At 44.1% G+C, this 24445-nt stretch overlaps 4 protein-coding genes across 4 annotated transcripts; 3 read left to right on the plus strand and 1 right to left on the minus strand.

The window, feature by feature from the left end:
* Positions 1–287: 287 nt before the first annotated feature.
* On the plus strand, positions 288–15856 carry SARC_03322 (hypothetical protein; the record flags this gene model as incomplete). The annotated part of the gene is made up of 23 exons (XM_014302885.1): positions 288–941; positions 2582–2719; positions 3014–3148; positions 3393–3530; positions 4312–4452; positions 4875–5024; positions 5401–5491; positions 5894–6064; positions 6228–6391; positions 6965–7081; positions 7332–7386; positions 8228–8404; positions 9318–9451; positions 9855–9918; positions 11070–11173; positions 11374–11457; positions 11849–11968; positions 12374–12511; positions 12783–12938; positions 13577–13654; positions 14207–14322; positions 15292–15463; positions 15734–15856. Exons 1-23 carry the CDS (start codon positions 624–626, stop codon positions 15854–15856), a joined length of 3084 nt encoding a protein of 1027 aa, XP_014158360.1. The 5' UTR covers positions 288–623.
* A 1392-nt stretch (positions 15857–17248) lies between these two features.
* SARC_03323 (hypothetical protein) lies at positions 17249–18838 on the plus strand (the record flags this gene model as incomplete). Its single annotated transcript, XM_014302886.1, has 4 exons — positions 17249–17297; positions 17437–17723; positions 17960–18238; positions 18608–18838. 4 exons carry the CDS (start codon positions 17249–17251, stop codon positions 18836–18838), a joined length of 846 nt encoding a protein of 281 aa, XP_014158361.1.
* Positions 18839–20036: 1198 nt separating this feature from the next.
* On the minus strand, positions 20037–23449 carry SARC_03324 (hypothetical protein). Its single transcript, XM_014302887.1, has 3 exons — positions 22033–23449; positions 20965–21075; positions 20037–20515 (listed from the first exon to the last, which is right to left on the minus strand). Exons 1-3 carry the CDS (start codon positions 23096–23098, stop codon positions 20103–20105), a joined length of 1590 nt encoding a protein of 529 aa, XP_014158362.1. The 5' UTR covers positions 23099–23449; the 3' UTR covers positions 20037–20102.
* A 247-nt stretch (positions 23450–23696) lies between these two features.
* SARC_03325 (hypothetical protein) lies at positions 23697–24272 on the plus strand (the record flags this gene model as incomplete). Its single annotated transcript, XM_014302888.1, has 2 exons — positions 23697–24172; positions 24251–24272. Exons 1-2 carry the CDS (start codon positions 23856–23858, stop codon positions 24270–24272), a joined length of 339 nt encoding a protein of 112 aa, XP_014158363.1. The 5' UTR covers positions 23697–23855.
* Between the last annotated feature and the right edge of the window lie 173 nt (positions 24273–24445).

Here is a 24445-nt window from a genome sequence, read left to right on the forward strand (position 1 = left end):
GAACTTCGAAGGCCTCTTTGTTTCACTGTTTACTGTTCGTTAATCGTGAAAGCTGTGCTGGGTTGTCATTAGTCCACAGCAGACAAGCATTGATCAGTTGATTGGATTCTATAAATAGAATCGTTACTTTCGGCGGGAATTTGGGTTTCTCTCGGTTTTGACTTTCTACGGAGGTGGTTCCCGCCAAAAGTGTAACCAGCAGCGTTTGATACTGAACACTTTCTCTGTTTCTCATCAATAAATCTCAATAGTCTATACTGACATGGGTATTGTGTGTAATAGAACACACGAGAGCGAGAATTAGGGACCTATGTATACGCATTTACTAGAGAACCCGAGAGAAAATTGGGGCCGCGTCGTTGTTGTAGGGAGCTTCTAAGCTGAGCACCTGCACTTCGCGTATATATTGCTATCTTTCACCTGATCTCCTTAGTATCGTTCGTTGCCACTTTCGTGGGATTCCAGATGAACGCATAAGTTGTTCACACAAGCGCTAAACGCTTTCCAGTTTATCACACTGCACATAAAGCGTACGCCCGCATGCGATCGCGTATATTATTGTATAGCAATATACATATACTACAAAGCTGATAAGCAGCTAAATACGCTATTACATTGTAATCATGCACATTGAAGAAGTGATCATAGACGGCTTCAAGTCGTACAGGCACCGCACAGTGGTGTCTGGGTTTCATACGCATTTCAACGCTATCACAGGATTGAATGGTTCTGGAAAGTCCAACATCCTCGATGCCATCTGCTTTGTTTTAGGTATTACCAATCTCAAACACGTGCGTGCACAGAATCTGCAAGATCTGGTGTACAAGAAGGGTCATGGGGGTGTTACCAAAGCGAGTGTGACCATAGTGTTCGACAACAAGGACAAAGAAACCTCCCCAGCGAACTACGAGGCGTTTGATCAAATCACCGTTACTCGACAGGTATGTGATTTAATCTCACGATATGCATGTGTGGTTTGAACACAGACAATATGTATAGCTCTCGTTTGAGTTTCTTTCCTTCTCTGTTATGTCTAGGTCTTTATTTGTACGATTTAGATACTTTGCATAAGTTTACGATTGGGACTGATTGCGTAAAGATACTCTAGTCCAAAATTGTGTCGCCGTGATTGGACACAGCATCCAATAGATGTCGTCACGCTTTTAACTCTGCGATATATACATACACAAATGCAAAATACCCATGTATGCATACTCCGCTACACGCATAATAAAATACATACATAATTATATATATATATATATATACGTTTGTGTATGTATGTATATATATATATATATATATCTATATATGTTATATATATATATATCTCTCTCTATATATACATATATATATATATGTATATATATATATATATATATATATATATATATATATACTTATATATTTATATATATAAATACATACTTGTATATTTATATATATAAATACATACTTATATATTTATATATATATATGTGTGTGTGTGTGTGTGTGTGTTTGTGTGTTTGTCTGTACGTAGATATAGTGATATATATATATATATGTCTGTGTCTGTGTGTCTGTGTGTCTGTATAACAGATATGGATATAAATTTTATCTCCCAAGTTTGTGTGTAGGCTGGATGTGAAAGTGTGTATGCACCTTTTGCGCGGAGTCAATAAGGGCCCACAGATATAGACAGAATACAATGAGCACTTTCATATATATGATTGTGATGTATACAAAGCTTAGGAGACGAGAAACTGGTATCTATTTGCACTTTGTCGCGAATATATATGTTTAGTTTAAGCGTGATATTGTGCTGCACTATTGTGTCAGTAGTTATGAGCGATATGTTTGAACTCGGTATTCTTTAGTGTAGGATTACCAGTCCCATATGTGCCGCATAGCTAGTGAACGACAGTGTGAGCGAGTGTAGAATGCCTGTACATACATATAAGTGATTACAAATGCGCCGGTCATCTCACAAACCCACGACCGCTGTATGCCTACACACGTAGACTCCTATCACGGCGATCATAGCCAGGCTGGATACATATGAGCCACGCACTCTACTTTGTTTGAAGTCTGATGGTGATGCTGCCATCGACATACCTTATTGTAAATCAATTGCGCACGACAATTGCGAGTAGGGTAAAGTGTATGGTACGTCGTATATACACCTATACACCTATAAACTCACACAGCGCTCACAGAAATCTACACTGCCCTGCGATATATTTATATCCTTTGTATCCTTACAGTTAGTCTCCCATACAAAGATGCGTGTGAGCTTTTGTCTTGATAGCCACACTTTAATTACATTCTATAAACTTTTGTGTGTGTCTGAGTGTTTCTGTCCGAGCGACCACCAACACGCAGTATCTTTCTGTTTTAATTATACACTAGGTCAAGTAAGTATTTATAGATAGCAGCCCACCACACCAAGCATTCCATACGGTCGCATTTGGCCGTTCCCACTCTCAAAACCCCCAACCAAGTCTATATATAGAACGACACCATCTCTATTGAAGGCCACAGCACGGTTTGTTCCACATTCATTGTACATGGCTGACCATGACTACTCCGCACTCTACAGATCCAAATCGGAGGCACGAATAAGTATCTCATCAACGGTCGCAATGTGGACAAGAAACGTCTCAACGCACTCTTCCTGTCTGTGCAGTTGAATGTGAACAACCCGCACTTTCTGATTATGCAGGGCCGAGTAACCAAGGTACACTACCAGTTGCAGGATTGTATGTTTATTTTTTTATGAATGGCCTATAATGTGGATATGTATCACTTCTGCCGTTTGTCCGTTAATAGCTTTGTTGGAAACTTCGATCCTTATGTACATATACACATATGCAGATGTATTGCATAATTGGTACTAAGCCTGTACCTCCATTAAAATTGTATGTAAATATACAATAACGCTACTTGTCGGTACACATATGTATAGCCGCATAAATGTCCATATATCCCGTGCAAGTTTATTGATGCGCCATAATTGCCCGTTTGCATACAGGTGTTGAATATGAAACCCCCGGAGATTCTATCGCTGATTGAGGAGGCAGCAGGCACCAAACTGTTTGAGATCAGCAAAAAGGAATCTTTCTCAATGATTGAGAAAAAGGACAAGAAACTCAACGAGATTGATTCGGTATGTAGAGAGCATTGATGGGTAATGTATTTGAACTCGAGCGAACTGTATCGGCTTTTAGGGTGCTAGAATTGGGATGGATCACTACTGTATGATTTCCATACTGCCATGAATCAGATTTTTTCTCTGAAAATGGTTCTTATTCGCTCTGGGTCCTTATGGTGTTCAACCATAGTATTCTGCAACGAACACCTGTCATGTGATGTCGCTAATTTATCAATCCGTTTGTATTGCAATATGACAGGTATTGGACGAAGAGGTTGAGCCGAAGATGCAGCAGCTGAAGAAGGAGCGTTCGGCTTACCTAGAGTTCCAGAAGAACCAGCAGGAAATTGACATCCGCAGCCGCTATGTCACCGCATATCACTACTGCTGCAACAAGGTGAGTATTGTAACGATATTGCAGGTATCTGCGTTTAAGGCTTTGCAAGTGTAGTAGTTAACAAAACTCGTATGTCCACGATATGTCGGGCATGTTGCAGGGATGTTGTGAATGGGTACGTAGCTGTATCATCTGTGCATGTAGATGCACCACTTGGACATGTGGGAGTGCTTTATGAGCTTATGGGAGGCTTATGGTCATGTAGGCGTAATGGTAGAGTGGACGAGTGCGTACGATACCGGAGTGGGGATGTGGCATGGTGCTGTGCGTATTGGGGGGAGTGTACATGATGGATACGTTACTTATGCCTACTGTATCATGACTATGTCACCGAATACTATAATATCAATTGGCTTGTTGATGAGACCTATGTAGTGCTATTACATGCCTTGATAATCAATTATTTTACGGGATATGCTCCGAACAAAAATGCCACGGCAGGGTTGTAACCCACTCTGATGTATCGAGTACGTATGAGTTTGTTTGGCAGATGTATACTGTCCTGTACACTGACGTCCGTTGCCCATTACACTCGTGCATCATGGTAGTCATGCGTATCTAAACTGTGATGCAATGAGTGCTGCCTTGGTTGTGCACCGCTAAAAACCTGTGCACCAGCCACGAAAGCCCATATAAAAGTGTGAAGATCATACTCCAAGCGATATCAGAAAGATGGTTGAGTACTATTGTTGTACTGTATGTAAGAGCGATGCAAACTGTTACTGATGTTCATTACACGATACCCACTGACCCGCTATCTCGTTCCATGGTCTTTGCACAGAGCAAATACGATGCCATGAGCGCGGAATTTGTGGTGGTGGAGAAGGTGATGCTGGACTTCAACAAGCGCAAAAGTGAACTCGTGCTGCAGCTCAAGGACACGGAACAGAATCTCGAGATTCTGCGCAAAAAGAAGGAAGCGGTGAGTCACGGTGTGGTTCCGCGCGCGGGGGTTGTACTATAAAGTTGGCTGCGGTAGTTAACTGGCTTTGCATGTGTGGTATTGTGTGAGTGTGAGTTGCGATGTGTGTCTGAATCAAAAGAGATGTGTGTCTGAATTGAAAGCGATGTGTGTCTGAATTAAAATCGATGTGTGTCTGAATTAAAAGCGATATGCCGATGGCACAGCTGGTTGACGTGAGGAGCTCTTACTGCCTATATCATGCCTCACGAGAGTACAGATACATTTATGCTGACAATGCGTCGAATTCATAAGAGTACATGCAAGTACGTCGATAAGTCGACTGTGAATGATGATGGAACCGTTTTGATGTGTGTATAACAAAACCTACAAAACATTAACGCAAGCATGCGCTTGTACATGTGCGTAATGAATAACCACAGGAAATAGGGGGAGGACTGCGCGATCTCGATAAGGAGGTGCAATCGATTTCGAAGAAATTGGTCACTGAGACAGCCAGTGTGGCAAATGCCACAGATACTCTCAATTCAGAGACGCTTGCTGTGGCACAATTCGAGGAGAGTGAGAAGGAGGTATGGTGCATCTGAGGGTACAGTGCTAGTTCATGTATCGGGTTATTAGATGTCATCTGCCTTTATCGTTTACCAAATATAGAATAGGTTGCTTTATAAGTGTGTTTATAAATGGCCAAGCTATATGTAACTACAAGCGGTCGGTTCTACATGACAGTATGTGCATCTCTGGTTGAATTGTGCACGTCGCTTTCAGTTGCCTTATGCATGTAGCTGCAAGCGACCGTGTATGATACAACAGAATGTTGTCAAATAATCATCGGTCTAATTGTACGCATCGCTTTCAAATGCTTTTTGTTAGATAAGTATGGGAACACTTGTGCACACAACTCGGCGTTAATACGCCCCCTTCTCTCGATTGCTATGCAACCTGCAGGCATTGGAGGCTATTGAAGCGAAAAAGAAAGAGCTGGAGAAGGCCATGAATGACCTCGGCCCCATTGAACAGGCGCACATCACCGCTGCAGGTACGTTACACGACACATAGTGCTATTGATATGCTACATAGTGATATCTGCACCGCAAACAGTACTACTTATTTTATGTGGGGGTGAGTACAAGCTAAGAACACGAGACACCTGCATATACTATTCATATTTGTTTTGAGAGTGTGTGTATACACATACGGACGCCTCTGCTTAATGCACGGTCGACGAAACACCTACACCTTACCTGTAGATGGTATACAGATTGTATATAAATCAACCTATCTTATTCTTTCGTTATTCTAGATTCCTACATATTAGTCATGGGTTTATTGCCGTGAATATTGTGACAATTGTAAATTCACACAGATGCCCTGTACCAACGAACACACATAGATACATTCAAGAAACACATGCTTATTTTAACTTTTAAACCCACAACAGAGGGTATGGAGAAGGCCAAACGTGATCTGCAGGCGGTGCGTGCGGGTATGAGCACTGGAGAGAGTGACAATGCGTCCAGTTTTGACGACACCATTCGACAGGCAGAGAACGAGCAAGCCGCGGCTGAAAGCGAGAGGCAAACACGGCAGATGAAGGTCAAGCACGCTACAGGTGCGTGTCTGGCCTACCCCTTTGGTTTCCTACGTGCACTCGTTACTTTTGTATGGGACGTTCTTTGTACATATATATGTGTTAGTGCGCATACTATTGATTCCTGTGACAGCAGGCCTCCGTGCACAGTCTTATCTCTGCCACGGCAAATGTGCACACACAGCTGAACTTAAGACGAAGAAACCTCAGGCGGTGCAGGCCGAAAAGACCCACGGCAGCGCCACGCGACAGCTCAAAGAAAAGCACAGCCAACTGGAACTCATGCGCACACAATTGCAAGTGCTCCCCTTCGACAAGGACGCATATGACACTCTTAACAATGAGAGGGTAAGTTTGGTGTATTCCATAAGGAGTATGTGTTGTATATCTAAGAAGGAAAGTGCATGTATGTTGTATTTAGCAATGAGTTTTTTGTGTGTCTTCATCGGTGAAGAGAGGGTGTGGTTGTGTATTTCACAACCCGACGGCAGGTGCGTTTTATGTAGCTATGAGGGGGGTGTTCGCTGTGTATCTAGTAAGAGAGTGTGTACGTTGTCGTCAGCAATAAGAGAAGTTGGAGAGTGCCTATGACGTATTCTTCTGTGGGTGTATGCTCTGGGTAAGATAGTATGTATTGCTACATACATATGTGTACCTCTCCTGCGCTGTAAGCTGCTTTATCTGCACCATATTCCCTTACTAACGTATGTTGCACTGTGTGTGTCGAGATCCACGTTGATCCCTCTTAACCGACGGTCTTTGTATTTTCATGTATGTTTGAGTACATATGTCACCGTGTGTGCAGTCGATTGCCTTGCCCTTGGCTCACTAGTTCTATATACTGCACCGAAAAGTATGCCTTCATCTAACTGTTTATATTATAACATGCCCTGTGTGTGTGGCATTGCATTGTATATGCAGAAAGTTTTGGCCGATCGCGTGCGCCAATTAGAGAACACGTTCGAGAGTTTGAAGTCTGAGAACAGAGGATTCACTTTCAATTATTCAGACCCGGAACCCAATTTCGATCGAACCAAGGTATGTGGGTCGTTTGCATCTGAGAAACCCCTTAACGTTGGGTTTCATCATATCTACTTACTTTTCCTATGTTTTGGTCATAGTGAGCCCAGTTGCATTGTGTGGTCGTGTTAAAAGTATGCACAGTGCATGGACACTCACTTTGGGGTTGTAGTTGCACACCCACATGGAAGCTACCTGAGTCTCTGCTGCCCATGCATCCCCATCAGCTCATCTTACTCAAGCATCCTGACTCGTTGGTTGTACTTAGGTGCACGGATTGGTGGCGCGATTGATTCAAATAGCCAACGAAAACGTGACGGGAGGTATGTACTAGCTCGTTCGTGGTGGTCTATAACAGCATGAAAAGGATATGAAGTAGGCATTATTGCTATACGAATACAAGGCTCGTCATTTTAGTTGTGTCCTGGATGGTTGGTGCGTATTGTTTTTCTCGATAGTGGTGTACGCGTACAACTGTGGCTGTTGGGGAAATGCCTTTCATATTTTATTGATCAGTGTGTATCCATAAAAGCTCGATCGCTTGACATCAATAATTGCAACCACACTGTAGTGAAAGTTTAGCAGAGCTGCTCAGGATGGGAAAGAAAGGCAGGTCAGAAATGAGCACCTGTTACAATGTGTAACGACATACTTGCATATCAAAATGGTGACTTGGCTCAGACCCATTCAAAACATATATATACTGGTCGATCTGTATCAGTATGCACATGTGACTGTGGCAGTGAATTCACGTCTACACATAGTCCTATCTACAGGCTTGTATCCTCTCATGCTATATATATGTGTGTGTGTGTGTGTATTATATGTATATACATATATGGTATATGGTATATGGTATACTGTTATGCATACTTGATCTCACCTATAGTCAGTCACACTGTTAGTGTATACGGATTGGAATGGTGTGGAAAGTAGAATTTTGTACAATGATTACGCACACATTTATATATGTCAACACTTTTCACACATCATATACATACAAAATACATTCGACAAAGCTTGCAAAGTCAACACGGAACACTGAGCACTGCGATATCTAATACAAAATACTTACAACATCAAATCTCTCCCGCATACGTTTGTAAATACTGTACTTACAACTAACCCATCCCTCACACATATGTACTTCATGTATTCAAACAGCCCTGGAGGTTGCTGCAGGGGGTCGCCTGTACAATGTAGTCATTGACTCGCAAGAGACGGGTGCTAAGCTGCTTAAACGTGGTCGTCTGCGCCATCGCGTGACGTTCATTCCGCTCAATCGCATTGCCGCACGAACAATCACACCACAGCAACTACAACGGGCCAAGCAGCTAGTGGGTGTGTGCGTGTTATGAGCACGTGGGTTGGTAGGGTTTGTAGTGTGATGATACTGTAAGTATGTGTGTGTCACACCACGAGAGAGTCACAGAGCCGACCAATTAGTCGGTATGTGCGTGCTGCAAGCATGCAGACTGTAACGTTTGCAGTGCGCATGCAAGGGTAATGGCATGGGTTCAGGATGTGTGTATGTGTGTGTCTCCTCTCAACAGCTGTATAGGGTGGATCAGCTAGTTTAATTGGTGGTACCATACATGCGGGTCGCTGGGCTGAGTTCAATGTTTTGATAAAACTAGGGGGGGAGGCTATTTGTGGTGTGTACGTGGCGTTAATTGTTACGTTATGAACTGTTTCTTTCTTGCGACACCGTCATGTGTGTATAGAGGGAAGTGTGTGGTATGTTGTAGAGAAATTGCCGTATTCCTTTGAGCTGGTTCTGAATATGTATTGGAGTGCATAATGTGCAGAGTGTAAGGCACTACAAGTGCTACGATCGAAGCAGCGATATGGAAGGCGCATATGAAAGATTCTAGTCTAGGCAGATATAGAAGGTCTGACTGCGCTCTGTTACCGGCTGTTTGTGCTCCTGTCCATAGTAGTGCCTGTGGGTATGCGACGTGTCTATCGTATGGTTGTGCACGGCGTAGACATACCTCGGGTGGTATATATCGTTCATGTTGTTTCTGTAAACGTGTTGCATCTATGTACATCTCATTGGTTTGTGGCTCCTCTGTTGTTTGTATACTTTTCATGACTATCCCATTCTTCGTCACAATATCTCTCGAACAAAATTCACGAGAAATTGTAGAAAAAACAACTTAAATGGATCCAAAAACGATGTATATTAGAAAGTGGTGGCGGGAATACAGAACACGCCATCATCTCTCCCTTTCCCTTCTGCTTGCGGAACCAGGTGTGGAGAATGCCGAACTCGCACTAACATTAGTGGGATATCCCAAAGACATTGAGAAGGCCATGCAGTACGTGTTTGGGACGACAATTGTCTGCACCAGCGCTCAGGCTGCTCAGAAAGTGACATATGACAGGGTATGTCAAGTATGCATACTGACGAATTACCATTGAACGTATATGCAAGTATGTATATATGTGGGCATGTAGTAAAGTGTTTGTTCTGTCTCACTTGCACTTATATGCTCTTTCACATGTACACAGAAAATCGATTGCCGATGTGAATGCGTGGGTATACTTTTAAATTTATTTGTGCATTGACTTTGTCCACGCTTGCATATAAACCACCGGTTCATTTCGCACATAATTCGTGCTCTGGCTTTGTTTACACACGCATACAAGTCATGTATACAGTTTCTACTACTCCAATCGACCAGTCCTGCGCACCCCTTGAGCCTCGGATGAATAATCTCCATGTGCGGTTTGTTCTTTCATTTGTTCATGACTGTTAATGTGATACACTTGTCCCATTTATTGACAGGATGTTCGCACTCGTTGCGTCACACTGGACGGTGACGTATACGAACCCTCGGGCACTCTGTCTGGTAGGTGTACTGTACAATATCCATGTCACGTTTATGCGTTGGTACGTTAGATCTGAGTAGACGTGGCACCATTTAACGAGTACTTTTTTGACAGTAAACGACTGTCGTGGGGCTGATAGTGCAGATGTGCACCTGGGACCCATTGTTTTGCTATGGAATCGCTCGTGCAATGGGAGATGGATATATTTTCATATATTGACTTAATTCTGAGTCTAATGAGTGTCCGCATAGAAACAGTTGCATAGTTTTATGGAGTTTCATATGTATATGTCGATATATATATATATATATGTGTGTGTGTGTGTGTGTGTGTGTGTGTATACATGTATATATATATGTGTGTGTGTGTCTGTGTGTGTGTGTGTGTACATGTATGTATATATATGTATTTATGTATATAGATATATATGTGTGTGTGTGAGAGAGAGAGAGTGTGTGTGTGTGTACATATATGTGTATAAATATATATATATGTGTGTGTGTACATGTATGTGTATGTGTATGTGTGTATATATCTATATCTATATCTATATCTATTTCCATATATTGACATAATTCTGAGTCTAATGAGTGTCCGTAGTTATATGGAGTTTCATATGTATATGTCGATATATATATGTGTGTGTGTGTGTGTGTGTATACATGTATATATATACATATACATATATTCATATATAAATATCTATACATACATATATATATACATATCTATATAACTATATATATACATATATATATGTGTGTGTGTGTGTGTGTGTGTGAGTACATGTATGTATATAAACATATGTATGTATCTATATATATATGTGTGTGTGTGTACATGTTTGTATATATATATATATATGTGTGTGTGTGTGTACATGTATGTATATATATATATGTGTGTGTGTATTAACGAGTGATTTTCACCATCTTTACTGTCTCGTGCAGTGTGCATAGCACGAGCTAACGCGTTTTCACAATACCAGCGAGTCCTCTGGCACTATAAGTGTCTGGATTTTGGATTCCCTAGAGTGATATCAACATACTATTATCACAGGTACTTCTAATAGACTAAGGCTTGTATATTGATATTAATCATATCTATAACCAAATATAATGCTGCTTTTGTTGCGGGTGTCATCTATGGCAACACTTCGTACGAACGACAGGCGGGTCCAATAGAAACAAAAGCTCAGTACTGCAAAGGTTGCAGAAGCTCAACCAGGCTGAGGAGGAATTCACACAGGCGGCACGAGAACTCGCAGATTTGGACGTATGTACTGGTTAAACATTTGTGGGATTATTGGGAAAGCGTGTGCCGTCTACTATACGTTGGTTTAGGATTCACACGAGTGTATGTTTATAAACCTCGTGTAGTTTACTATACGCAGGTATCGTGGGTAGCTTATCCCGTTAAATCCTTTTCTTGGTTTCTTACCTCGGTGGTTTGCTTCACAACTCAACTGCATGCAGGCCAAACTGGAGATGTGCACGCAGCAGAAGACCCATTACTCCGAAACAGCGGCTGCTTTGAAGAACCTGCAGTACCAGTACGATGTATGTATACCTCCACACCAAGCAAGTCGTGGGAGGTGGAGTGTGTACTATTAGATATACATGGGAAGCCTTGTGTGAGAATTCATTGTCCCAGTCACCACATACACGTGCTTACAACATAACCATTTCAAGCTGGTATATAAAAACTTTGGTACGTGAAGGTATCATGTATTTTGCAGATATGTGTAATTGATGATGGCACGCTACGCTGTGCACCTTGCATAGTGTGATTTTCTGGCGTGAAATACATTTCAACCATTCCCAGCTCAATGTACAAAGTTGCAAGCACGCAACAAAGTGCCCATTACATATAATCCGACATAGAAAGTATATATACATTCACTACGATGTTTCTCAATCTTCTATCGCACCTGATGTTCTCCGTGTGAAGTTGCTGGACAAGACCATCCGTAGCAGTCCCCACGGCGCACTGATCCAAGAGGTGGCGGACCTCGAGAAGGCCATTGCCGACCACACCGAAGCCATACAGCACGCCACGCACCAGCTCAAGGTGAGTGATCAAACCCTGGCACCCTTGGGTTGTGTATTTATTTATGGTGTTTGATTTTGTAGGTAATCTGCCATTCGTGATGTGTATCTATGAATGGTGCGTGATGTTGTAGGTAAGCTGCTAAAAGTGTTGTGTATTCGTCGCTAGTGTGGGATGTTCTAATGTAGTAGCACTTCCATGGGTGATTGTGTTTAGTCTTACCGATGGTGTGGTTGGTAGGGTTCAGATGCAGTTCATCGTATTGCGAAGTACTCTAAGATCATTGACGGCCGGAGATGATGTCCGTTTGCAGAGCGATGGAATAAATTGTTGCTCAAAAGCTTTCATTCCGATTAACTTCGTATTTGCGACAATTGCTTCTACTTTACGACATTCATCTAAATTCGAAATGGACGCACGGCATAGACGGCTGCAGCACGCATTGAGGAAGTGGAGAAGGAGCGCAAAGCTTTTGTCAACAGCCGCGAGAGCCAGACAGAGAAAATGGAAAAGCTTCTGGCGCTGCAGAGGAAGGCGAGTCAAAAGGCCACGCAGAAGTTCAAGGTGAGACTCGTGAAGTGGCCACGATACTCAACATGGAGGGGAAGGTGTGAAGGGGACACTTCTTTCCCTGGCATTGTAATGTGACTGTGGGACGAGGGCATAGAGTTAAGCGTGGATTATATTTTATTTGTATTCCTGTATAAACGCGTATTCAGAATCTGTTGGCCCAATTGTTTTGGTTTGGCACCTGCAATTAGAGTTAAGCGTTCAGAGATGTGTGCACACACGATCCCTTTAGCCTGTTAATGTCACTTTTGTCTGTACTTTCCAGGCGCATAAAGAGGTGATAGACGGTTTGGAATTGGAGCTGCAGCAAATGAGCAACGATCACGAAGGCTTCGATGCGCAAAAGGCTGATCTAAAGGCCTCTGTCGAAAAGGCAAAGGCTAACCTGACGGCGCGGCAGCAAAAGTTGCTACAAATCGAGGTATGTGCAAGCTGCTGGTTCATGTGGTGGCATCGATGTTGTATCCCTAAGCCACTGAAGGTCCATACTGAGTGGTAGTTTTGTATATACGTGTGGTTTGTTGTGTCCTCTCTCCAGAGTAAAGATAGTCATATAACGCTGGATGCTCATATAGTCGAGAGTTACCATTACATCGTGGATCTATTATTTCTCACAACGACTGACCGCGAAAAATGGTATTACTTTGTTCCAGGGAATTTCATATTTCCATGATTTTATAACTTCAATACCAACATACGTTGCAATATTAGGCCAAACTCTGTGGCACGGCTTGAGGCTTGGACCATTAAATGGCAAAAGTCAGTACTTGCGTATCCCAATTTAGGAGCAGTAGCATTGCGCCGCAAGTACCCTCCATACTTGAGCTAGTAGTGGTTTTACATAGTTCCCGCGGTTTTATTTTACCGACAACTCTACATCAATAGGTTTGATAAAGCGTTACGGCGAACACCGGACTATAATCGAACCCTTGTTTCCTAATTAAAGTATACTTTGTCAATCCGTTCAGGCTAATTGCATAGTATCACGGCTGTATTCCTCACAACGCGTGCTTGGCTTCCAAAGACTGGCTTGATAATCTTATTCTTCTGCACAATCAGGCGGACTATGATTCGGCCAACGAAAGGTTGCAGAAGAAACGCGAGAAACTCGACGAAACTGATGCGGAGATGAAGAAGGTGTGCATATGGCTGTGTGGTTCTGGTCGCAAATCGTCTTGTAACTAAGACGGGTATCGTGAATCGTTTATAGCCGCGTGTGCATACGTACGTATGGTAGCGTCTATCAGCTCGTGCGCAAATCGCCCGTGGCAAAACTCAACAATAACAACTCAACTAATTGTCTGTTAAGGATTGACATGAATTCACGAACGAAACACTGACTTTACTTCAGCACCCCATGTATACTCGGGTTGGCCGCATCTCGTACGTGATTATTGCGTAAATGTGACCTGTGTGCAGGCTCAGTTGTTCCGTTTCCTGTCCGCTGCATGTCATTAGTTCTGTGGTATATGCACCCAAGGGATTTATCCGTGATCTCTGTTTGTTCCTGGAGTCAATTGAAAGACAATGCCTTCAGTGTCCGTCAATGTATTTAAAATGTAGTCTTCCACCATGCATGCATATTCTATTGGTACGTACCACATATCACTATGTATCTAAATCACATGAAACACCTATCAATATGTACCTAAATCACACGTACAACGTATTATACTGTGCCAAATTCAGATGGCTGCCACAAAGGCCAAAGTTGAGAAGGAGCAGGGCGATCTGGAGATTGAGAACAAGACGGCGATGCATAGGAAAAGCCGAATGCAGAGTGAACTCAAGGACCAGGCTGACAGGTGGGTCTACTGTATGTGTGTCTGTGTTATGTTGTCATTGTACAATATATGCTCACACCACTACTGTATGTGTGTCTGTGTTATGTTGTCATTGCACAATATATGCTTACGCCACTACTGTATGTGTGTCTGTGTTATGTTGTCATTGCACAATATATGCTTACGCCACTACTGTATGTGTGTCTGTGTTATGTTGTCATTGAACAAGATAGGCGTACAACAGGTGGATCCACTATATGTATGTCTGTTATGTTGTCATTGCACAATATATGCTTACGCCAGCTAGTATTCGTATTTCTTGTTCTGTTTTTACGTCTGGGTTTATCCTTTGGCCGTATTCTATTTTTGGTAGATGTTTGGCTGACTCTAAACTTGAAGATTTTTCCATAGCATCCAAAAAGGGGAGGTGATTGTGCCTCTTTGTAATTTTTTATAACGTATCATTGTATTGTTTATGTGTGTACCTGTGTCTATTTCTATTCCAACCTGTGCTGGTATTTTTCTGTGGCTAAGACATTGTATGAACTATACAACAGACCATAGGCCTCTTTTTATTGCAGTGTCTCCCTTGTGTATCCCACCACCCGTAGCAATGTCTGTGTCTGTATCGTGTGCTAGTCACAATGCCTGCATAGTCCTGTGCACGCCAGAAGCCGATCATACGTTCCTTGACGGTTGTACTCTCGAGTACTCCTGATATCGTATTCCTTTCATAGGCATCTACTTTGTGGCCATCCGTACGCATAGCCTGGTCCTGACACGCTTTGTCTGTCTGTCCACGTCTTTTGATTTGAGTCACGCCATCTATAGCTCTCTGGTTTTAAAGCTCCTGTGATTGTATAGTGCTTGTGGTCAACCGATTTTGTGCATGGCACCTGCCACTAGGAAGGGCTCGGACAGTAAGAATACAACACCGGATTCGTACTGACTGAAAGTCTGCTTGAATTTATGGCCTCCTGACCTCTACAGTGTTAAGCACCTGTTGCTAAGCAACGTATGGATCACGAAGGAAGAACATCTCTTCGGCAATCCCGGCACAACATATGATTTCCAGAATGGACAGGACCCTCATGAAAGCGAAGTGGAGTTACAACGACTGAAGGCTATGCAGGAGGGGCTCAAGGGGCAAGTTAATATGGAGGTACGCTGGTAACCCAACAGACCTGTGTTTAATTTTGTGCTTGTGTTTTTGTGTGTGTGTGCGAGAGGGAGAGAACTGAGTGAGTGTGTTATTATATATTTTTGGTATAGGATTACGCATATACTGGTGATGCATGTTGTATAGGTATGGAGCACATGTCCGTGCATACTCCTGTGTTTTTCTTTGTAAGAGTAGTTTGTATGTGAGGATGTGAATAGGTCTATGTATGTTTCTACGCAAGACTGTTTGAGATCTCAGTTTGGAGTTTAGTTCGGTCCGGATGTACCACCATTTACACGTGTTTTCGTGTTTGAAGCTGAGATGCGAAAAGGCGACGTCACGAACGTGTCACTCGACATTCACGCGCCTCTAAGAGCCCAATTAGAAGGCTAGTCATTCTGCAGCTCACACATTCGTCGGCTATAGCTGTCGCGTGAGAGGTCTGAATGTGAGACATTGACTTGCAGAAACCTAGCCTGCTATCCTTGCACTGGTATCCTAATATTTGTTTGGGGGGATAGTGACCATAGAGTATGCGCTGAAGCTTGCTGAACGAACAAAACAACTCTAGCAGCCGCAATGAGAAGTGCACTGTGATGAGAGTCGGATGCCAAGGCGACACCTTGATCACTATCGCCACCCCTTGAATACAATACGTTTTCTCATCGTATCCTGTGACAAATCGATGTACTACATGGCATATCGATAGCCTTGATTTGAGTGGTGCTGTGCCACCCTACACATGGTCATGCGTTGGATGTGTACTCACTGTGCGTGGCGAGAAGTTTGGCCCGAAACGCATCCATTTGCGGCTGGCGTAGCGCGCGAATTGAATGTAAAGGGCTGGCCCCCTGTCACTAGCGAGGCACAGCAGTGTGTGTAAAACTCGCACAAAACGTCTTCATGTGGAGAGTCTGGCACTGTTAAAGACATCCGTCTGTTCCTATAGTATCAGTTCGCACAGTACACACACAGCCATGTGTATCCGTGTTCGTTGGCACGGGACTTAGATCAGACCTTATCTCGATGGATTGTGAGCGTTGTAACGTTACCGTGTATGAACCGAGTGCCGTGAGGATCCTGTTTCCACAATCGATGTGTGTATATACAAACCACGTGTTCGGAAATGAGCAGATCTTACGCTCCCAGCATTCTGGTGCGTTGTGTTGCGTCCGTTCACGGACGTTGTGTCGACCCAAACGGCTCACTCAACCTCTGAACCGATCTGATCTGTGCTATGGGAAAACGGCGTCGCGTGCGGAAAGTCTCTGAGGTCGCAGAAGGTACTGACTCTGATACACATGGCGCAGCAACGCGTTGATCCGGTCATGCTACGAGAGGTCAGGTGCCTGTTAACTGAGCTATGTGATTCTCTGTATGGCTGGACTGCTGTATTGCAACCCACCATGAGTTGACTTCTTAGTTGAGAACTTGTCCTTGTGGATTCAAGTAAACTGGTGGAGATATTCTCATTCCGAGTCAATTTCTGGGACAGGATTAAGAATGGCTTTGTCTGATGTCGTGATTGTATACGAATCCTAATGTGGATCCATTGAAGATGAATGCAGAGTCGAATTGCATCACAGGAGGCTTTCCTTGGTATATTTACACTCACGCAAGCAGCCTAGTGAGTTATGCTGTAACTCAGCAACATACCGCCAGTACTGGTTTAGATAGCTGTGGGCTCCTCTATTCTAGGAGTCTCAACAATATCTTTGATTGGCTGCTGTTTGATGACTTCTACCAACACGCAGCGGGTGTTACAACGCAAGTGTGATATATAAAATGTCAGACATCAACGCCAACAAGATGGTTGGAGGAGGGAGGGGGGGTCGTAATTAGGTTTGCAGCTGCCGATGATTCTTACCACTTTCTGTGACCAATTGTGCGTTGCGCATTATAACTCTGTTCTCCTCTCCACTACTCACAGTGCATTAAGTAGACAGCGTATAAACACACCTCATCCTGCACAGCTGACAAAATCATCAACTCCCAACCATCACTTTCCAACCATCAAACGCATCACTTCTCTCTACTACTCTCTTTGCTGACGTATCAGGCCATGCGGATGCTTGACGAACTTGCCAATGAGCACAAGGACTTGCTGAAGAAACGGGACATTGTGGAGATAGACAAGAAGAAGATCATTGCATCCATCCAAGACCTCGACAAAAAGAAGGACGAGCAACTCAAGGTGACGATTGGCAAGGTCAACAAGGACTTTGGCAGCATATTCTCCGTGCTCTTGCCTGGCACCTCGGTAGGAAGCTATTGATGCTAAAGCTTTAGTGTTGGTGTATACTTCGACCCGTACATGTGTGTTGTGTGTCAGTTGAGTGTACCGTCGGCTATGCACTCGGGTCATCATGCGCATGTCATCACGACATAGTGTACTTGATTTGTTTATTTTCCGTAACGGTTTCATTCGCATTCAGACACCGCCGCTCTCACTTTGCATTTCCTTACTCTACCATCGCTACCATCACTCACTCTCAGGCCAAACTAGCCCCACCCGAGGGACTGTCGGTGCTTGACGGCTTGGAAGTCAAGGTGGCATTTGGACAGACATGGAAGGAATCCCTGACTGAGCTGAGTGGAGGGCAACGGTCTCTCATCGCGTTGTCGCTGATCCTGTCACTGCTGATGTTCAAGCCTGCGCCCATGTACATTCTGGATGAGATCGATGCCGCACTGGACCTTTCACACACACAGAACATCGGCAATATGCTACGCACGCACTTTTCACAGTCGCAGTTCATTGTTGTGTCGTTAAAGGTATGTGTATTTATGTCAACGGTATATCTGTGGATGTACGTATGTAGCGGTCAACACTTTCTTTCTATGAATACACGCATATGTGTGTGCATGTCAACGCACGTAGTGCTTTCTGCTTTCAGTCTATATTTATTTTTAGTCCGTATATATGTGAATATATCCTCGGTATGAGTACGTTGGTGGAGAACGCTGTAGATTTTTGCCATCAAAACAAACATTTATCAGGCCAAACAAACTCGAAATCATCTAATGCAGGTGAGGGATTCCGAAAAGTGCCTTTCAATAACGAATCATTTCTATTTCCGGATATCCCTTTCCTAGTCACAACAAATCTGAAACCCCGATATTTCTAACCCCCTGTACGTACAGGAGGGAATGTTTGACAATGCCAACTGTCTGTTCCGAGTGCGGTTCCTTGAAGGGTCGTCCACCGTCACACGGTACGTGCAAGACCCGCATGGCAAGAATGCGCAGAGCGAAGAGGGTGCAACCGGTCCTAACAGGGGGAAACAGGGCAGGACATCCAAGGGTACTAAAAATAGCATAGGCGCATTGGATGCTGCCAGTTCTAGCAGGCCGCTGATGTCACGTAATGTTTGAGAACATACACCCGGTTCAACGAATGGAGATTGCAGGTATAAGTCCATCACAGATGTGTGTGTAGAGACACTCCAGCACGAAGCACTGAGAGATAGTACGCATACATGGACACCCATATGGGCAGATCTGGTCGTGCACTTCGGCAACTGTGTGAGATTTGAGGGTTCGAGTGTACAAGCCTAGCAAACAGACCCCAAAAAGCTCACCCACGTCATTGTGGACTTTGCAATGTCCACATATAGGAGATACATAAACGAAGACGACCTAGAATATTGTTACTAACCAATGAGAGTGGTAATAAAATAGATAAACGCAACTGCGAATCACAGTAGGCATGGCTCGTGTAGGAAGACCACCCGCCCCCAAAATCTCAACAACAACAAAACAGCCCTGCCCTGGATTGAGACGTGTATACTGATGTCTGCTGAGAAGTGCGTCTGACTTCACCATATACCCAAACACCGAAAGAATGGTCTGTCGCGCCGCAGTTGAAGGATTTGTAAACTTGGTTTAGAGGAGGCAATGACCCGTTACTGTGGGCTTGGTGCGTTGAAAAGTGGAGCGAGGTCTCCGGTATGCTTGCTAGCCTAATTAATTCGAAAGCATCTGAGAATAAACTAAAGATTCGAAACGTAAAAGGATTTTTTGAAGTGTAATGTTTCATAATTCTAATATTCTCTCACTCCGTACTAGTATTACTGCCATCACTCCCGCTTTCCATGTAGACCAGAGTTACCTTTCAATGCATACTATTTGGAATACATATGTATACGTTCAGTACCCACGCACAAAGATCTGCGCTGTCTACCAGCACATCACACACAGACGCATGATGTGTATGGTAGAATCTTGATAGTAAGAACACAGACGATCTGCCGGCACTTTCCTTCTATCGTAGATTACGAAGCACCCACTCCCTTGAACTCCAAACGCCTTTCACGCTTTCCATACTCTAAACTAAACCCTAAACCCTAAAACCTGCAATGCGCCTGTTTAAGTTTTCCTGTGCTGGTATGTTGAAGCCATGGGCCTGCGCGGGAGTGACGTTATGTCGGGACGACTTTACCACAAAGAAATGTGCCCCATTGGCTGTTGGATGGGACCATAACAACTACGGACCCACTTTGGCTTCGTTCTGTTGATTCGCTCCATCCCACTTCATCACATATCAGGTGAACTCAACCCCAGTATAATGCTTCCTAAACCTGCAAAGGTAGTCAAAGTGATATGCGATACTCATTCCTACTTTTAATGTCTCTGTGTGCTAAAACGGATCTTCAGGTGGTGGTGGGTCTGCCAAAAGAGGAGCAATCTCTTCCGCACACAATAACCCTACATTGCCGTTGGTAGTGCCCCTGTGTTTGTGTACCGTATCTATGCGTTCGTGCGCTTCATCCGAGTCGCTGCCATCACTGACACGATCTCTTTCGGCGTCTTGTGTGTCTGTGCTTTCGTCTCCAGCTATACTCTGCGCATGCCCACGTGCTTCCTCTGCTGCCCCCTGTGCATGCGTGGGTGTTACACTTGATGTATGCTTTGCGACTTGTTCTCCATTGCTGTGCCTTGTACTGATACCCCATGGGCCTTGTAAGTCAGAACCCAAATCGTGCGCATAGTCCGAGTCGTATTCGGCAGATGTGGACGCCCACAGTTCCTCTTGATCCCGTGCTATCAGTTCTGTGTGCGAATGCCATGCCCGGGTGGTAAATGATAATAAATTGTATGTATACACGTGTATCTATATATATATATATATATATATGTGTGTGTGTGTGTGTGTGTGTGTGTGTGTGTGTATATACATATATATATATATGTGTGTGTGTGTGTGTGTGTGTGTGTACGTGTGTGTGTGTGCTACGTATGTATGTATACATTCGCCAAGGTGAAATACCCCATATATACCCTACGAATATGCGAAGTCGAGCATGCTAGTGGGAGGCATATGAGCTACGAGGAGGAACAAGCTGCTTGTCAGATGACAAGTGACACATCAAGTTTTAGGGGTTTAGGGTTTTGGGTAGGAGATCGAGCAAAAACAATGCCTACTGGTAATGGCTGCAGTATGAAAAGGGAACTCTGCAAAGGCTTTACGCAGGACTTCAATGCGATTCGTCAGTACTCACCTGCTACAGGGTCGCTGCGACTGATGATATGTTTGTGCGTCTCTCTCTCAGCGGCCAGGGCAGCCGGTGTTGTGTGCGCGGCCTTTTCTCTCATTATGCGCAGCTTCGTCTCTTGATACGTTGAGATGAACACACGAGTGCAACGGGTGATATGAGACGCTTGCGTGTACTTTGAGATGTGATCTCACAACACATCAGATGTCTACCGCTAACTGTATGTACCAAGGGTAAACGGCACTCCTTAGTTGCCTCAGCGCATTCAATAAATGATTGAACAGATCATGTCAGTCGCATGAGGTGAGTGTTGGTACGTATTAAGGGAATAGGTGAGATGTCTATGCGCACACTCGCGGATAGGTATAGCATAGTGTACACCATAGTGAAAGTACGGAGATATGTATGTGGATAGGAAGAGCATAGTTTTCAATGCATGTGCACATACAACGATCACACTCACATCTATGCTCACGTGCACATACGATATGCATGCCATTGACCCTAATATCATGTAAACATGTAACGATGAGAGAATCATACTCAAAGAACTTTAACGGCGACATCGATGTAAATACAGATCTATACACAAACAGAATAGGATTAAAACCCACACACCAATACACTACAGACACACCACTACGCTACAGACACACCAATACACTACAGACACACCAATACGCTACAGACACACCAATACGCTACAGACACTCCAATACGTTACAGACATTCCAATACGCTACAGACACTCCAATACGCTACATACGCACCAATACGCTACAGACACACCAATACGCTACAGACACACCAATACACTACATACACTCCAATACGCTACAGACAAACCAATACGCTACAGACACTCCAATACGCTACAGACACTCCAATACGCTACAGACACCCCAATACGCTACAGACACTCCAATACGCTACAGACACAACAATACGCTACAGACATACCAATACACTATAGACACACCAATACACTAGAGACACGCCAATACGCTACAGACACCCCAAAACGCTATAGACACACCAACACGCTACAGACACACCAATACACTACAGACACACCCAAATGCTTTAGATACGCCTCTCGTTGAGCAATCTCCTCCGGTGTCTCGATCGACCACCTGTGTGTGGCCATGTGCATCTGTGGTATCTGCTGCTCCACCCACGGAGGGCTTATTCCGTCACCATCCGATTTAAGCACCCCCTCCTCCGTCTGTGATAGCTGCTGCTCTACCCACTGAGGGCTTATTCCGTCACCATCCGATTTAAGACAGCCCTCGTCGCACACACCACTGCCCGCCATGGACGCACCTTCACCCAAAAAAAAGGACCACCCCTCCTCCTCTGCCTGAACCACCCTCTGCGCCGTGCCCTGCACCCCATCAGTTGGTAACCTGCTGTCCCATGCTGCTGTGTGGCTTTGTGCGTTGACACTCCCTCCTCCGTGCCAGTTGGCTGCGTGGCCCATATCCGCCGCCTGTCCACCCCTCACACCACTAGCGCCCACACAGCCGGATGATCCCGTGCCTTCTCTCACTGCGTGCTGCGGTGTGGTTGCCCGGCCTTGTGCTGTAGCTTCTCGTATCGCCTTCTCACTCACAGTGGCTGTGCTGTGTGTTGCATCGTCCACCCATCTGCTGACTACTGTCTGCTCACGCCCGCGTGCACTCCCTTGAGTGTCTCCATTGGCGCGTGTTGGGGTGTTTTCGTGTGATGGGTCGTTGGCACGTGCTTCTTCCTGCCCACGTGCTTGGGCTGCCCTTAGTGACGGCCACGTGATCGCACTATTACTAGCAACACGACCGGTCATTGGGTTATTGTCCGCAGACTCGTGCGCATTGGGGTGTGCTGTGTGTTCACATACACTGGTGTATAATGGGTGCACATCTACATCTGTGTTGTCTTGCGCTGCAGTGTGTATTGGCAGTGTGTTGTGTTCACTCACACTCGGTTTCTTCGTATTGTCAGTATAGCCACTGCTAGCAGCTGTGGTTGTCTGTGTATCAGGAAATGACACACCAAACGCACCACCACAGATGGCCTCCGTTTCAACAGTGCAACTGAAGGGATCTACTGCTGTTGATTGTTTACTGTCTGGAATGCACCCCTTATTAGCACCCGCCACCATACCGATGTTCGTTCAATCGGTACCGTTCTTCTGTGGTCCAATTGTATCTGACCTCTTAGTTAAATAAGTACATGCTTTTATATTCCCGTCTCTTCCTAATGAATTATATTTATTTGCGTGTCATGTTGGAAGAATCGTCGCGAATTCAACCCAGTACTCCAGGTAGCATAACCCCTCTCATTCACACTCCCTTCCCTTCCATTCTTTTCCAGCACCTTCTGTCGACGTGATAAACAGCGGTGTACATAAACCTTCTCAAACAGTCAAGTATAAATGCCTGCACGTGTCACGTACATCCAGCCACACGCCTCACAACTGCGTGTGCCAGCGTGCAACTTGATTCCTCTTCAGTTGTCAGTCGTGTAAACGGTGCAGTACGTGCACACCCCTGTGTATATTTAAATATGTATTGTCTAATCAATGCGATCTTAGTACCGAACATCCGCTACGAATTTTGATGACACAAAATCGTATCAACTATCAAAAGTGGGTATCATAATAAAAATGTAAAAATGTCAATACCTCTAATAATGATGTATATCCACGTACTTTGTCCAACGGGTGGTTTGTTGCTTATAAGTTATAGGTATGGTGAATGGTCTGACCTATAAATGATCACAGAGAAACCAAGTGAGCGTAAGTGGGACTATACACGTACGCTCTAAAAACAACCAACGCACTGCCATAGCAACCTCAAACATAACACACAATATAGCCTTACTTAATATATTTGTATAGAAACCTTACCATATCATTCATGAACGTATCACCCGCGATCAAATCGCGTGTACCACCCTTAACACACACACCCACACCCAAACGCTCAACATCCAAACACACACCCACACCCAAACACTCAACATCCAAACACACACTCACAATGCCGGCACCGGTATCCAAAGACCATCTACTGACACTTAAAGTCATGCGATTGTCACGATCGACATTTCATCAATCGGCACCAATCAACGCCGAGAAAGATGACCTCATATACACCGCAACACAGGACTTGATGGATCAGGAGAGAACGCACGATGCACTGAGTGACAGGCTTGTACTGCCTCAGAATTTTGGGTATGTATGAGACAATAATGTGGCAAACCAAGGATGTGGCAGAATATATTCTTATCTTGCTCACCGATGTGTAAGCAGACGCAAGTATACAAGCAAATAAGCTGGCACGCAAATATTATGTTAATACCCACAAATTTCCGTATATAGCCATGCATACATACATAAACAGAAGTATACATATATATATTATATATATATATATATAACAGAAGTATATATATATATATATTATAGATGTATATATGTATATTTATATGTATATGTTTATGCGTT

This window comes from Sphaeroforma arctica (assembly GCF_001186125.1).
Source record: "Sphaeroforma arctica JP610 unplaced genomic scaffold supercont1.167, whole genome shotgun sequence".
Classification (NCBI taxonomy): domain Eukaryota; class Ichthyosporea; order Ichthyophonida; genus Sphaeroforma; species Sphaeroforma arctica.